At 41.7% G+C, this 17,541-nt stretch overlaps 1 protein-coding gene across 8 annotated transcripts in view; it reads right to left on the bottom strand.

Annotated features, from left to right (window-relative positions):
- LOC137521582 (myosin-10-like) overlaps window positions 1-17,541 on the bottom strand; it is a 273,744-nt gene that overhangs the window by 43,208 nt on the left and 212,995 nt on the right. For all 8 annotated transcript variants that reach the window (XM_068241013.1, XM_068241012.1, XM_068241015.1 and 5 more), the window contains 8 exons: window positions 10,707-10,900; window positions 8,733-8,854; window positions 8,329-8,398; window positions 6,930-7,090; window positions 5,612-5,720; window positions 4,135-4,266; window positions 2,907-3,113; window positions 87-224 (listed from right to left, as the gene is read on the bottom strand). In XM_068241013.1, the coding sequence (XP_068097114.1) occupies window positions 87-224; window positions 2,907-3,113; window positions 4,135-4,266; window positions 5,612-5,720; window positions 6,930-7,090; window positions 8,329-8,398; window positions 8,733-8,854; window positions 10,707-10,900 (1,133 nt within the window). The remainder of the gene's footprint in view (window positions 1-86; window positions 225-2,906; window positions 3,114-4,134; window positions 4,267-5,611; window positions 5,721-6,929; window positions 7,091-8,328; window positions 8,399-8,732; window positions 8,855-10,706; window positions 10,901-17,541) is intronic.

Here is a 17,541-nt window from a genome sequence, read left to right as displayed (position 1 = left end):
ATGAATTTTGTGAATGGGGTCTAAAGCTACTTGTCAGGCTATGTCTGTTATAATCTTTGACAGCACATTAACAAAGGGTATCTCACCTTGCTGAGCTTGGTATTCTGGTCTTCCAATAGAAGAATATCTTCCTCCATCTTCTTCAGCTTGCCCTCAGTTGTTACTTTTTCCAGCTGAAGTTTCTGACGAGCTGCCTCCTCTTCCTCCAACTGCTCCTCCAAATCCTAAAGAACATAACAGCAATGAGGAAACAGAGGATGCTTTATTATTTACTCATATCCAAATAGAGTGGTTTCTTCCAAAAGAGCAAAGCAATACCAACACAGAACATTACACTTACTGTATATCATATATATTAGTGGTGAAAGAAAGAAAGAAAGAAAGAAAGAAAGAAAGAAAGAAAGAAAGAAAGAAAGAAAGAAAGAAAAATCTAAAAACAAGTGTGAAGAAGCTTAACCCTCTGGGGGATAATCCCGAGCTGAGCTCGGGGTAAGCCGCCACAGAGGATTTCTCAGGCCCTGGTGGGCCGATTTGCATAATTTTTTTTTGCTGCACGCAGCTAGCACTTTGCTAGCTGCGTGTATATACCGATCGCCGCCGCTCCGGGCTGATTCGCCGCTACCCGCCGTGCCGCGCCGCTCCCCCCCACGACCCCATGCGCAGCCTGGCCAATCAGTGCCAGGCAGCGCTGAGGGGTGGATCGGGACTCCCTCTGACGTCACGACGACATTGACGTCATCCCGATCGTCGCCATGGCGACGGGGGAAGCCAAACAAAAAATCCCGTTCTGAACGGGATTTCCTGTTTGCTTTGATTGCCGGAGGCGATCGGAGGGGGTGGGGGGATGCCGCTGCACAGCGGCTATCATGTAGCTAGCACTAGGCTAGCTACATGATTAAAAAAAAAAAAAAATTTAAAAAAATGTGCTGCGCCGCCCCCTGCCGATATTATTGTATCCCCCAGGAGGTTAAAGTGACGCCAAATAAAAAAAAATGGAAAAAACTAAAAGTTAGATCTTTATCTAGGTTCAAAAAACTTTCCATGTTCTCCTTGCCCGCACTGCTGGTCACATATGTTCTCATGGCCCAGCTCCCCGGCCTGTATGAGCGTGGCAGTACTGTGACAATGTGAATGCCCGCACAGTAAGCCAAAGCAGCTCATCCATGATTGGCTCTGTGCTACTGTGCAGGTGTGGCTTTACTCGCGTAGGCCCAGTAACCCCATGTTTGTGCACAAAGGGAAGCAAGTCCGTGATGTGTAAGAGGATCTGAGGCAGCAGCAGGGGTCTCAAGATGGATGTGGGAAGCCTCTGGATCCTCCTCCCCTCCCCACGTAATTGTTTTTTCTTTAGCAACAGGTTTGCTTTAAGAGTTTTTGCAGTCAGTATCTCTTTCATCCAAACCTATACAGTTAACAAAATGTCTGACCCAGGTCTCAATTCTGTCTCCTCTGCTATTCTCCATTTACATACTACCACTTGGAAAGTCATCCACAAGCTGAATTACCAGTGATATGCTAATGACACCCAGCTATGGTTATCCTTTGAAGCTGGCTTAACAGACCCTACTCCAATAATAAATGTTTGCTTAGATGAGCAAAAGGAATGGATGAATGAAAAGTGGTTGAACCTAAATACTGACAAGACAGAAGCCCTCAACATTGGAAGTCAGTGTTAGGCAGTTAAATGCTTCACTTTTGCCATCCCTATTTCACACTTTCATCACACAATGACTGGAAGATTACAATGTCCTCTAAACAGGTCTTCCAAATAAAAACCTGCATTGTCTACAGTTAGTATCAAATGTCCCTGCCAGGAGGTTAAAAAAAGTCATGCCATAGATGTACAGTATAACACTGATTCTTTGCTCACTCCATTGGTGACCCATAAAATGGAGAATCCTCTTCAAGACTGGCCTAATAACATTCAAATCTTTACACAATTTAGACCTTGACAATCTGAAGGATGTGTTGCGGACTGCACCACACCTCCCACAAGCTCAATAGGATCTAATAATTTGGTCATCCCCAGGGTCCACCTCAAAACCTTTGGAACTAGAGCCTCTTGTCATGCTGCACCCTACCTTTGGATCTTCTCAGATTGAAAGCCACCTGTTTAGTCTGATATGTATGGATAGGTAGCATTTTCTCTGTGATACAATCCACCCTGCTACTAACAACTAATCTAAGACATGCCATGCACTTTGAGCACTATAGGAGAAAAGCCTTTAAAGTGGACCCAAATTAAAAATACAAGATTTCAGAAATAAAATCTATTTTCTAAATTATAATAATAAATAGCAGCCTTTTTTCAGCTGCATGATGACAAATATAAAATATTTTACATTTATTGGAGGAACCCCTCCCTTCCTTTCATATTGCAGGGACAGAATCCGGCAAACTTGTGGAGTAGGAGGTGTCCGGAGGAATTGCTAATGGCTGCCACCTGTATAACCCTAGTTATGAAAAGGGAAGGGTGAAAAGCTTGCACTGAAATGCTCATAGGCTTGAAGGAGTGTTTATTTATCTTTGTATGTGTCAGAGTGGTGCAACTAAATATTTTGAATTAAAAAAAGTTTGGTTTGGGTCCGCCTTAACAAATGTTGTTGTTGTAGTGATGAATTCCATTGACTGGGCAGCCTATGAGGGCAACTCCCCGGATCTTTCTTTTACATCATCTGGGATAACAGGCAGGCCGGAAACAGGAAAAGGAAAGGGTCAATAACCGTGACAACCCACCAGAGGATTAGAAGAAGAGTGACGTAATTAATCACCCTACATCTGCTGTAAAGTATTACAAGCCTGTAAGATTTTATTTGTCTGGATGGCACAACTCCTGTCATCTAAAACAATGTGTGTGGGTGACAGAGGTGATGTAAAATGAGGTAATGACACTGCTGCTACAATACCTGCACATGTTGTTGCATTTTCTTCTTGTCATTTTGCAGCTGTAAGTTACGTTCTTCCTCTTCTTCCACACGGGACTCCAAGTCATGTAAGATTTCCTCCAGTTCCTGCTTCTTTGCTGCAAGTCTTGCTCGCATCTCTTCAGCCTCTGCAAAAAGCTCCGTCTCTGCCTGAAGCTGTTCTGCCAAAATGGACTTTTCTTCTTGCAACTAAAAAAAAGGAACAAATTGTTATTGTAGCTGTGACTTTCTACAAACAAATGCTAACAAAAATACACATTTTATCGCTGAACATAGCAGCCTTTTCTATTGAAAAAATACAAAACAAAATGATAACTAGCATAAAGTAACTGAGGATATGATAACTAATAACAGTATAAAACTATTATAATATAAACGGTAATGATATCAGTGGTTAAGGATCACGCCCCGAAAATGTAAACTGAATTTTAAGATACTTTCGAGATATTTTATACTTTAATTCTTAAATAAGATTTTTTTGTCTTTAATTCTTATACTACCGAGAGTTTACCGGGAGAAGTATAATACAATAAAAATGCAGTGACAGAGAGAATGGCTGGCTCTAGATATAAAGGCTCTTATGCACTAAACAGCTGTAAAGTTGATGCGCGCAGGTAACGCATGGCAGTTTTATTGGCACTAATGCCACGTTTCCAATTCTGTAGGGTCCTTAGTCTAAGCTAAAAGTCAAGCAAACACCTATATACCCATAACTCCTCCCACCCACTCATCACCTGCAATAGGTGTGGTATGGATCTTAAAGTGAAATTCATTAAATGCAGGGAAGTTGGATACTGCATAGAATAGAGTTAAGAATAAATACATAAAGTGTAAAAACCGATGCTAGATACTGAGCTAAACCCTACGGTAACAAATATAGATACTATGTCACAGTTGGTTTGCGTCCTAAAAGGCAGGACAATTGAACCTGAAACAATGGAAAAATGGGAAAAGGAATAGAACAAAATCAGAACAAAAAACATGTATGACATCTAAGGCAAGAAAAATTTCCCAGCATAGGGGACCAAACATGGTAGCAGAGAGACCTGGAGACTACATATAGGTTCACACCCCACCTATGATTGAGGCTTGCAGGTTCTCTAAATGACTAGTTTATTTTACATTAGGGAGAATTCATATAAGGAAGTGTGGCATCTTCTGCCAAGTAGCTGAGCAGAAACAGGAAGTGATGAGGCTGTTGTGATCTCACCTGTTGGTATTTGCTGCCCATATCCTTCAGATCCTGCTCTGTCTTCAACTGGGTGTCTTTCACCTTCTGCAGCTCCACTGATTTGGCCTGCATTACTTCATCCTGCCGAGTCACTTGTAACAGAGGCTTTACCTGTGGAAGGAATCAGTACTTTTATTACTTCAGTACAATGCTCAGTCACATCACCCATTGTTTGGTCACTTCATTCATAGGAATAGTATACCAAAAAGAAATAAGGGCAATCAAAGTTCTTACACTAAGGATTAAGACAAGATACTTCAGTGGTCAAAATAAGTAAAGCAGAGAGCATTTCCCAGTTGTTGGAAAACCCATTTTATCTCCTAAACTAAGGCCTCTTTAACACAGGAGGCTAAAGTGTTTGACAACCGTGCAGCTCATGTACTCGGTGGGCTCCCTCACCATTCTTCCAGGTGGCTCCGTTCATCTTCAATTTGATTAGTGGGTTGGTGGGGTTATCGGCACACAGATTTTTTGCTGGGAGAGGGGGTGTGGACGGACAGAGGACCGTAGTTGCGCCGTGCCTTGGAGTATAACCAGGGATTCAATTGTAAGCATGTCTAAGACATAATTAGCGACATGAGCTGTTTGATATATTCTGTAAAGCGCTGTGGAAGTCGTGAACGATGTATAAAAACTCATTAATAATCATATTATAACTGTGGAAACAGAAATACATCTCTGAAATGCATTCTACAATTTTGAAATCTCTTTTACAAGCCCAGTTGTACAGCTCTTCTGAGATTTAAAAATATATGTCATTTCTGTGGGCACGTCTTGCATGCTCCATTCCCTGGATGAGCGATGTATTGTAGTGTTTTTCTTATTTATGCAACCAATCCAGGCACCCGAGGACAGGGCATAATACTACCCCACCAATCACCAAACTACTGGATGCTTGGAAACTGAAACCCAGCACCATCAATAAATCTGCTTCAATATCATACAAGCTTGGTGACACTAATTACAGTACTATATTGTACTTAGCAAGGGCTCCCTCTTCTGGCTACTCAAGAATGTTGTTTTAATCAAGATTTCCTGCAATGAGAGTTTTTTGTTTTTTTTAAACACGTTTTATTTGGATTTTTTTATATACATAAAATGAATAAGATATGAAACTGGAACACAGCCGAATCATGACATCCTCACACAAAGGGATACAGTTGCCACGATATATCTACCGAAAAACTGAACTTCCAGGAGACACTGCAGGAATCAGTGTCTGCCGGTCGCAACGCGGGATATATGCAGTCAACACAATAAAACAATTACAACAAACCCCCCCCCCCCCCCAACATAACACATTCCCACCCACCCTACCCAACTGGATGAGAGATTGGTTTTACAGAAGTAATAGCTGTATGTTGTTTGCAATCACTATATTCCCTTCCAAATTTGAAAAATATGTGCGTTTCGGTCAAACACAATCAGCAGTACATGTAGATTCCTAGCATTTTACCTTGGTAAACAGTCTCCACCATTGCCAGTGCCTCAGCTTCAGGTAAGCCGCACAGTTCCTCTGTACAACCTTCAGCGCGCTCATCTGCTGCTGCTTCTTGTTAAAAGCTCTGGGGTAAAAATCAGAAAAAGTTAGAGCAAAAGGAAATCCAACTAGAAAAAAATCATGGACAGAAATAAAAAAATTCTGAGTTAGGACTAGAAAAAAAAACACTCATCATTTTTCTCTTTTGTAAATAAATACGAAAAACACCTTCCGCTCCATCTAACTAAACAAGCTACTGTGCCTTACTGCAAAGCACATTTCACTAAGTTACGCACACACACTAGATTTTCATTTTTCCAAAATGATCATTTGTGATTCATTCAGGTGAAAGCTAATAGCTATCGTTGCTCTCACTGATAGTTGCTGTGATTATACTCCCCCCGACACCCCCCCCCCCTCCATAGGACAGAATGGGTTGCTCCAGAGAGAGCAAACTAGCTCATCTGTACATAGATTAGGGATAAACTGTCACCCAAAGTGCTCACAGAACATCCTTTTGGGTGACAAGTATACCAAGCACAAAATGCATAGTGTGGCAATGTCATAATAATAATTTATGTTGATGGTTCCTGTGATTGTAACAACCCCAGGTTCATCTAAAAGACAAAAGGAGACCAGGAGCCCAATTGTGCAGAATCGTGTAAGATTCAGTAAAGCAAATTGCTAAGGATGTATATATACCCCCCATAATAATAACAACATTATAATAACAATTAACTTCCAATAACATTGTTGCATCATGAAAATCGTGTATTGTACTCATTGATGAATTTAGCAATGAAACCGCAGCATGTGTAAATAAAACATTGTTTAAAATTAAGCAAACCTAACTACAGTCTTAAACCATCCCATGTCTGCTTGTGTATACCCAATTTAGGGGTATAGGCATCCATAATGGTCCATTAGCTAGAAGTCTGTTTTTTTCCCTATTCCTTTAGATTGCAAGCTCCTAAGGGCAGAGCTCTCTCTCCCTTTTGCGTCTTGTACAAAGCTGTATTTGGTTAATCCCTGTACTTTTGGCACTATTGCTATGATAATGTCTTCTCCCTCTGTGTTTAGTACCAATGTCTGTGTTGTCATATATACTAACACATATATATTATGCACCCTTGTTTGTTTTTTCCATTGTACAGCACCATGGAAGATGATGGCGCCATATAAATAATTATGATTGATAATGATTTTCATAAAAAAATGTTTATGCAATTGTTTTCTCATTTATAATGAAAGGAATACAGTGTGCAAATAACCAATGGAAGACTGAGGCACTCACTTCCTGGCCAGATATCCTCTGGCAGCAGCTTGGAAGAGAACAATGATGTCAGTGATTTTTAAATCTCTCTCCTCTTCTAGATGAGCTAGCACTCCGGCACGGAAGAAGATCTTACTCTGCCCAATGCGGTACAGGTTGGGGTCTAGCTCCAAAGCCTTGATCTGGAATAATAAGGACGGAATAAACATGGTTTATATACCAAAAACATTTACTGAGACCGTTTCCCACAGGCAATCCATTCCGCTGAGAAACTGACCTTGATTAAGGTAGGGATGGTAAATGAGGTGCTAAGAACTCTGAGTTGGGGGTAATTTTATGCAAATTTACACAGTTTGGAAACAGACCAAAATTTCCAACACAAGATCTACACAACAGCTGCTGTTAAGAGTTCATTTGTATCCAAGCAAGATACACATCGAATGGATCAATGATTTGGATTTCATTGACTAATCCTATAGTATATATATAACACCAACGTGCTATAGAATAGTTGATGGTGCAGTAAGATGGCAGCCGTGGCAACATGGCATGTGGCCTCCCCTCCTCTAGTCCTAACTCTACTCCCTCCCAGGTTCTCCCCCGTTGAATAGCAGCTGACGACATCAGGAGGCAGCCAGTGGAGCCAAAAAGAGAGGCAGCCACGGACATTTCCTCTCAGCCCTCTTTATTCTTGGTCCTACCCTCCTTCCCCTTTCCAATAAGTTCCCTCTTGTCTGTCCACTGTTATTGCACTAGTCAATGTTGTTTTATGTGGATTGCCTATCCTATGTGTATTCTACTGTACCTAACCTGCTTGTTGACACTGAACCATTTCCAAACCTGTATGTGCCAAACCCAATACCAGGTGCAACCCCTGTTGTACTTGGCAAAATAAGGGCTAGTTCACACGGGCTTTTTGGGGCATTTAACACAGTGTTTAAGACGCAGCGTTTTTTGGGATCTAACGCCGGCCCATTCAATTGAATAGGAGCGTTTAGAGCTGGCTTTTGCAGGCTTTCATGAAAGCCTGGCGGTAGTTCCCGGCGTTGCGTCCAGTCTCAAAAGCAACATGTTGCCTTCAGAGGCGGTAAACGCCAGGAAACAATAGCAGAGGCCAGAACTGCTAGCCTTGAACGCTTTCCAAAAGCCTTCAAAAGCCAGCATCTAAACGCTGGCGTTTAAACGCCGGCGTTTGAACGCGGCGCCGAGTGAAAGCTCGGCAGAAGCCCGTGTGAACCAGCCCTAAAGAAGACTCTGATAATTATAGACACAATCTCTCTCTCTCTCTCTCTCTCTCTCTCTCTCTCTCTCTCTCTCTATATATATATATATATATATATATACACACACACACACACACACTAGATACAGTCAGAATGACTTTAATGTGTCTGCGTAAAAAAAAAATACAAATTCTTACCATTATCGCACAAGCTTGCTTTCCATCCATAAATCCTTTGGGAATGGCATTTGGAGTCAAAATCTCATATCTGAATTGTAAAGCAGATTTGTGTTGTGAGTTAGTGCAGGAATACAGATAAAATTTTCAGCAATGCAATGAAAAAAACCAAACAAAACAAAAGTCATCTGACAATACTAGCAGGACATGCCAGAAAATGACTACAAAACTTACAGGAACCTCAAATTAAGTAATATATTTGTCATCTATCAAGGAACAACCTGAGCTTATACACACACAATATTTGGTGGCCAGTATACCGGATCTAGCTCACAGCTACAGAATACGAGCTCAGCATGCTGTAAATACTGTATGGAATGCTGCTAGCTCTATACACAAGCACATGGGAAGGATGGGGTACATACCTTTGCCTGAACTCCTGGAAAATGATTCTGTTTGGAAAGCCCTGTCTACAAATACGGATTCCCTCCAGGACTCCATTGCAGCGCAGTTGGTCGAGTACAAGGTGAGGCTCCAGCTTCCCTGCCTGATCAAGAAAAAAATATAAATGTAGAGCATAAATAAACACATGCCTGCAGCAGGGTCAGCATCACTTTGATATAAAATGTGTTTCAAGTAGAACCAAACTCTTGCAAGTCTTTAATCCACATATAGTTGCTGAAGAAATCCACTTCTGTGTTGGTTGACCCAGATCAAAGTGTCTAAATAGTTATCAGCAGCTGTGAATAGGCTGCAGGAGCACCACTGTGGCTCTCTCCCCATACAGTAAAGTCTGAGGCCTAAAAAGAATCTGTAAGGCAAAAGGTGCCCCTATGAGGTACTTACCTCAGGAGGGGGAAGCCTCTGGATCCTAATGAGGCTTCCCCCGTCCTCCTGTGGAACCTGATCTAGCACCGCCTTCCCCCAAAAATGGCGGATGCACGCCTGCAGCACATGGATATATTTGCTTTTGAGAACCAGTGCAGGTGCAGTGCTGCTACTGTGCTGGAACGCAAAGGTAAATATTGCCATCTGCTGCTGTCCAGGGGTCCCAACACTAGATTCATGCTGCACAAGAGGAAAGGAGACGTCTCACTAGGATTTAGAGGCTTCCCCCTTCCAAGTACTTAACCTGGATCATGCATGCAGCCAGTGCGGGCAGAATTGGAATAAGATCATCTGCATACATATTCTGAGTCAATGATTCGAAAAACATCAGAAGGTGGGGAATTAATGTGATCGCCGCACAACTAACATTTTTTAAAGAGACAGTGAAGCGAAAAAATAAATAAATTATGATATATTGAATTGGTTGTGTAGTACGTATAATTACTATAACATTAGTAGCAAAAAAAAAAAAAAAGAGTCTTATATTCTTAGCTTCAGTTATATAGTGTTTTTATAACATTGCATCATTCTCTAATATTTGCAGTGTACACACTAGTCTCTAAATGATTCTACAGAGCAGGCTTGCGAACTTCTGACCTGTCCTCTGCAGGAAAAAAATAAATAAACAATACAGTGCCAGACACTTGAGATAACAAGCTTCAGAAGACAGAGCTCTCTGCGACTTTGAAAGTCGTGGAGCTCAATGGCTCTTTAGCATAACTGGAGTTTCTAGTTAACTCTTCCTGTACTGGAAACAACATTAGACTTGTGCCTCTGCTCCTAATGTTTTATTTCTTAGCTGTACTACAGATACAAATCATTATATCATCATTTTTTATTTTTTTTTGCTTCAGAGTCTCTTTACGCGGGAATAAAGTGATGGCAGCCTCTATATTCCTCTGACTTCAGGACTGCTTTAATAAACATACTAATTAGTAGCCCTGATGACAACCAGAACAAAATTAGGCCCCATCACCTTTTATCCGAATATAGGTGTTATCAGAGATATCTTTGTGTCATTTCTATACGCCTTAAGGAAACCCTTTTTAGGTTTCATATAGTAAAATCTGTATTTTTGGAGTAACTAACTCAATGAAAAGGTCCTCAGCTCCATTCACTTGAATGGAGCCTCGGATTAGACGTGGAAAGGAAAGGCCTGCACTGACATAATTTCCGGCCACAGATCTCCACTTAAGTGTGACATAAGCAATAACACACTGCAGTGCAAAGTAAGGTGGCAGAAGCCATCTCTGAGACCCCTGACCTCTATGAAAGCATACCAGCCGCAAACCTGCTTAACAAGGCCAAAACTATCCTCCAATGCCTCGAAATATATGCCATGCTAACCGATGCATCATCTCAAACACAGTACATACTTGGACATATACTTGCTACTACAGTACATTTATAAACTAACATTCTAAAGAACAGTTAAAAGGTGAAAAGCAGCATTGTGCTATACAACAGTATAATGTAATTAGAGGCAGTAATGTATAGGGTGAGGGTCTTACTCTCTTCTCATGGTTGGGAATGATGCAACGGACAAAGTTGGGGTTGGTGTTTCTTAGTGTAGACATCAGCTTGGACAGTGATTCTTTGTACAGTTGTCCCACAGTACGGAACATTCCCTTCTTTGTCTTGTATGATGATCCAAATGCCATATCAGCCATGCCAGTCATCTGGTCAAGCCCCACAATTCTGTCCACTGGGAGTGAGATACAACAAAGTAAGATTGAGCCATACATACAACCAACACCACACAAATCACCAGCAACACTGCATCTAGTCAGTCTAGCCTTTTGTCATTTTACAGCAGTGAGAAAATCGGCTTACTGCCCTTTGGACATCATTTGTCACATTGTTAAATTAACTCTATAATGTGCAAATCATCATAAAACTGTACTGTAAAATACTATTAGCTGTGAGAAAATGTAATGTTCAGAAGAATACACAAGTGTTGCCTGAAACCATCAAAGATTGGCCAGAAAATAGGATGATAATAATCAGTAGTGATGATCATATCAAGCAGAACTCATGGAGAAGCCTGTGATCAGTTTGGTCAGGTGATAGATATGCAAGTCTCTGATTTGCTAGGCATGATCATGTACAAAAGCAGGATGCAATCACAGCAAATCAGAGCTTTGCAAATCTATCATCTGATCAAACAAATCACATGCTTCTCAATGAGTTCTCCTAGACATGACCATTACTAATAATCAGAATTTAAAATTCCTTATAATGCCTTTATTATTCTATATATAACAGCTTTACATACAAAGAAGGCATCAAATGTATTATCATTATTTATCACCTTTAGCACCATCAGTTGGATGTCAAATAACTGGCAACTACATGGATAGAGTGCTTCTGTTACATATTATTATTTACTCCCTGCATCAGGGGCGTAACTAGAAATCACTGGGCCCCTTGCAAAACTTTGGATGGGGCTCCCTTCCCCTGCACACTGAATAGGTACTCTCTCCAAATCTTTGTCTACAAAACTTTGTATGATTCATTATCAGTGGCAGAGCAGATGCAGTCATTAGAACAATTGTGCAGAGAGCAGAACGTTTTTTCTCTTCTTGCCCTTAGTTGTCAATCTCTTAGGACTGCCCCCCCCCCTGCAGCTGCATCCCCTGCAGGGTCTATTGTTACGCCCCTGCGCTGCATGATAAGTGTAATACTGGTCCCCATATCTGCAACTTTGAGACTGCTTATCGCTAATTGTGAAAAGATTTAAAATCAGATAAAAATCTCATTCACTGACACATATTAAAGGACCACTAAAATTAAAATTTTAAAAAATTTAAATTTTAAATACAGGTGTACATATACATCTTAGATGTACATTGTTTCCAGAGTAAAATGCACCATAAATTACTTTTATATTATGCTGCTGTCACTTACAGTGAGAAATAAAAACCTGACAGATCTGACAGGTTTAGTGTAAGTCCATCTCCTCATGGGGGATTTTTGTTATTCTTTACAAAAGCACTACCTGGAAAGGATCTATAAAAAGCTTCTTTGTAGCTGATAGCCTCTCTATTCACTGCACACTATTTCAGCAGTTGTACTAAGCTAATATTTCCTCATTGTTTCAAGTGACGGTTGTTTGCGCTGAGGCTTATCCTGGAGTGGTTCTTTAACATTGTTAATCCAACATCGGCACTAACAAACCAACAAAAAAAAAAATACATCCAAACATGGTTACTTATCTGTTTATATCTACCAAAATGATGTCCCATGAAGCAGGAAGTCAAAAGCAGATACAAATGGATACACTCTGTGATGGAAGGGTGAACTACAAACCAGTGGGAGCATAGGTATGCAAGCACAGGCATCCTGACAGAAATTACATATGCTTCTCAATGCAGGACCAACATGGTGACTAATTCAAGGGTATATTCCCTATGTATAACTGCAACATTGGGGTAAGTGAGGCAGGTGCGCACATATATTAATAGCTACATAGCAGACATACAAATATTTGCTAGCATCTGAGTGCATTCAAAATGGTATTTACAGAGCAAAGGCATGCTGTATATTGAACAAAAAGAAAAAAATATATATACCGTAATATGGCATTATTTAGACGAATGTGTAAAATGGAGATTCTATAGTCAAGTCTTTTTTTTTATGATTTATGGAGCCCGGGTGGGTGTTCTTTCCTGCTCTGAAATACAGCTCTGGGTCAGGGATGAGAACTGATTGGATTTGCTTGTCCAAATCACAGGTGAATTTATTTAGTTGAAAGAATAAGCTCAGACGGCTGGAATCTCAGTGGTAATAGGAAATTTGGGCACCGGAGGCAAAGCAGAAGATTGGATGAGGCACCTATTTTAATATCGGCTATGATCAGAATTTGGGCAGCCCACTATATTCAAATAGCCAGCAGCCACTATTTTATCTGGCACCTCCACCGCCTAAATTTCCGTTCATATCTGATATTTACATGGGTGCCCAATATTTTGCATAGATAGCAGCGTGAATGGTGTAAATATCAAGTTTTTTTGCATTGGGGCAATGGTTAGGGTTAAGGTGGCCACACACCATACAATTTTTTAAATATCTGTTCAATTTAAGAATTGCAATAAATTTTTCTGACTGATTGTAACATTTCAAAAATATGACCAATGTACCACACACCTATGTTAAATTTTTTCCCAATTATGATAAAACTGATTGGAAACTCTGAGAAAATTGCTAGGGTGTGTATATTAATAAATTGACAATCTAACACACACCATACAATCTTTAAAAAAATTGAAGAGAAATATCTGGCATTCCGGATCGATATAAATCGAAAAAAACGGGAAATCCGATCGGATTTTTCAGTCGAATGAAAAAAAAGCTGTCGATTTATTTGGGAGATACGATTGTTTTTATCAAATTGCTGTAAAATCGGATCATTTTATTGTATCGTGTGTGGCCACCTTTAGGCATGGGTGGGGGGTATTGGTTAAGAATCAGTGGAAGGGGTTGATTAGGTATCGGTTGGAGGGGTTCAGTTAGGGTTAGGCATAAGTGGGGGGGTTCAGTTAGGGCTAGGCATTGGTGGAGGAGATTGGTTAGGTTAAGGCACGATCTTGTTTTGTTGTGAGCTTCTTGTATGCCCTACCTTGTATGTTAACCCATTTATCTATTGTGCAGCGCTGTGTAATATGTTTGTTCTTTATAAATACAATAAATAATAATACAATAATAGTAATAATAAAGGCATCGTAGAGCGAGGACTCATGAAAATAGGGTAAGGTTTAGCGTTAGTAAAAGTTAGTGATGTTTTACTGCTGTATTGGAATTACCACTGCCCAATAGTAGAATATCTGTAATTTTACCGATATTCTGCCAGTGGCTATTACCGGCTGTAATGATCTGCTCTGCTGTCTGCACAAGCAGACAGCTTTTTGACCATTTTGTAGGTCTGAGTGCTGCAGGTTCCTGGAAAGGAGACCTGTCTTCACTCTGCAACTTGCTGAGCTGCTGCTCTGGTGAGGAATTTGCATCCACTTGGCATGCAAATTGCTTAGCTGCTTCCTTTGATGGCTTGCAGTATAAATACCATTTCCTCCCAGAATCCCTTGCTGGTCATGATGGTTTGTTCCTGCTAACTTACCTGGAGCTTCAGCCTTTGCTAATTGTTTGCTAAGATTATCTTAGAGTAATTCCTTGGGAGTGCACTAGCATTCCTTCTAGCGTAGTCAGGTTGTATTATCTGTTTTGCCTTGTACTGTCTTTCTGTTGCGATTGTCTTGTCGCCAGTGGCGGTCGACAGGAAATCGTTCTGTCTGTTGGAATCGCATTCGCCCTAGCGGTAGTGTCGGTGGTTCCTTCTGTATTCTGCCTTAGGGGTGCAAGCCAGAGCAGCGGTTTCTACTGGTAGCCCCATCTGTCTGTCTGTCTGGATCGCATTCGCCCTAGCGGTAGTGGCGGTGGTTCCTTCTGTACTCTGTCTGGGAGTGTAGGCCAGAGCTGCGGTTGCTACTGGTTACTCCTTCTGTCTGTCTTGTCTGGAACGAATGCTTGCTGTAGGCTCGGAGAGGTAACCGTTTAGTAATCCTTCGCGTTCTCTATTCATTTTCGTGTTACATTGGTTAGTTAGGGTTGGCGTGCTTTGTCTCTCTTGCGCTTTTCGTGCGGAGACCGCGCCATTAGCGTGCTTTGTCGCTGTTGCGCTTTTTGCACGGTGACCACGCTTAGTGAGTGCGTTTGTTATTTTCCTTGGCGTTCTGATCATTATTTGCTGTGTCTTTCTTGCTTCACTTGTGCTCTGTCTTTATTCGGTCTCGTGTCACTGTTGGCAATCGCCACTCTTGCAATTGCGTTCTCACTTGATTTCCGTTGTTGTGTGTTCACCGTCGCCGGGGGGGCGACTAGATTGGTGGACACACATACATCCTGTCGCTGTGCTCTCTCTCTCTCTCTGAGGGCTATCTTGCCCTGCATTGTTGCAATTCGTACAATTCCCATCTGGCATCTGTGGCAGTGCAGAGGGGTTGTTCCTCTGCACTCCACAGCTCCATCTGCCGGTGGGAATTTCCCTCTACAAGTGCATTACACCAAAGCTGTGTTCTGCCGTTTTATACGCTTGTGGAGGACTTCCGCAGTGTCAGCGCACATCTTGTGTGCTGACCACGGAGATAATTCCAAAATCGTTACACCGGCATTCAAATTTCCCCGACACCATGTATTCATTTTGTAAATTCTAAGCCTTCATTGTGTTACACAACACATACACATCGAATACTACTGGAAATCTTATTTTCATATTCAGGCCCGGTCCTCCCATGATGCCAAGTGAAGCGACTTCCTTAGGCGGTAGAAGTCTGGCGGCAGCACCAGGCAGAAACAGGAAGCGATGAGAGTGCCTGGCCAACCTATACTGGGGACAACTGTACCTGGCTAACCTATACTGGGGTCAACTGTACCTAGCTACCAACACTGAGGGCTCTCCTGCCCTTTTCTTCACGGCAGCTCATTGTTAAGCTCTATTATCAGAGTTCACATAGCACTCAGTATGATGCCTGCTAAGTGGTAATTGGTAAACAACCTAGCTCTGCACCTCTAGAATTTTGGATGCAATCCTGGCAAACTAAATTACTTGTATGGAGTTTGCACGTCACCCCATCTTTGCCTGTATCTCCTTACACAACCCAAACACATCCAAGTAAATTGACTTTCCTCCAAAACTGTCCCAAGTAAAATACAGGAGCGTTAAATTTAAAGAGGCACTGTAGTGACATAAAACAAAATACAGTAAATAATTCAGGATACCCATTTTATGTCAATTTGCCAGGTTTCAGCATTAGAAACCCTTTCTATCTATATATTGCTCTATATTGGTATGTAGCCCCGCCCTCCCAGTGATGCTTAGCCTAGACTGTTTAGCTATGCAAAATTCTGCCCCCCAGAGAATTCTGGGAGACCAAACTTATTTGTACTGGTTTTGGGGCTCTCAGCAGACAAGCACTCACCTGACAGGATTAAAGCTGTCGCCACCTGTGATTAATTTCAGGATGTATATCAGAGTGAGGGAGAATTTTACAATGGGAAAACAGTGACTAAATAATTTATAAATTAATATTTTAAAAAATAAGGAATTTTATTAACTATATTATTTTCATTACAGTTCCCTTTTAAGCCCCTCTGATGTAAAGTGAGACATATGATTAGTTCAATGTTCTCTGAAGAGTGTTGTGGAATGTGTCAGCACTATAATAATATGTTAAATAAAATCACAACAGCACATAGTGGCCTCAATTCACTAAGCTTTATCAAACACTTTATCAAACTAAGTTGTTATAGATTTATTGAACGTTTTACCAATAAAGCGTTCGATAAATCTATAACACCTTAGTGAATTCAAAATTAGATTTTACCCATGAGGTAAATTATCAAACGTTTGATAAAGTGTTTGATAAAGCTTAGTGAATTGAGGCCAGTGTGTTTATAGTATATTCATGTCATTGGAATTTATTAAAGGGGTTGAGTTTTAAAAGCACACCCCTTAACCACTTCCGGATTCTCGGAGCGTATATACACGCCCCTGAATCCTGAAGTGTATACCATGGAAACGGCCGCTCGTATGAGCGGCCGTTCCATGTCAGCTCACGGAGGGTGTCTCCGTGAACACCCTGCGAGCCGATCGGCGGCTCGCAGGGTAAATGTAAACACACGGGGAAGATCTTCCCCGGTGTTTACATGTATACGGCGCTGCTGCGCAGCAGCGCCGTAGAGGAGATCGGCGATCCCCGGCCTCTGATTGGCCGGGGATCACCGTCATCTGATAGGCTAAAGCCTATCCCATCAGGCGCAGGACGGAAATCCGTCCTGCGCCGCTCACAGGGGGAGGGAGAGGGAGGGAAGGGGAAGGAGGCCAGGAAGCGCTGCGGAGGGGGGCTTTGAAGAGCCCCCCCCCGCAAGCGCAAGCAGCCGGCGGCGATCAGACCCCCCCAGCAGGACATCCCCCTAGTGGGGAAAAAAGGGGGGAAGTCTGATCGGCCTGGCTGCTAGCTGATCGGTGCTGCGGGCTGGAGAGCCCACGCAGCACCGATCAGCACAAAATAGCGTGGTAGGGAAGTGGTTAAAGTACACAGAAGAACAGCAGAGATCTCTACTGTGTAGCCTGTTGTTATCAGGAGGTGCCATATACATGTGAGGTTTTTACTTCAGCTGTATCCTTTATGATTTGCCCAACTACAAATAAAAAATTGGATATTGTTTTCACAGCAGTCAGAAAGTGAGTTTCCACTACAAAAACAAAGTCCAGTGAAAACAGGATAGGATAAGCTGAGCAGCTACTACCTATGGGAATCTACATGACAACAAATAGCTAGATTTTGTGATCGA

Source organism: Hyperolius riggenbachi, chromosome 6, assembly GCF_040937935.1.
Source record: "Hyperolius riggenbachi isolate aHypRig1 chromosome 6, aHypRig1.pri, whole genome shotgun sequence".
In the NCBI taxonomy this organism is placed as follows: domain Eukaryota; kingdom Metazoa; phylum Chordata; class Amphibia; order Anura; family Hyperoliidae; genus Hyperolius; species Hyperolius riggenbachi.
This window is presented reverse-complemented; position numbering and strand designations above follow the sequence as displayed.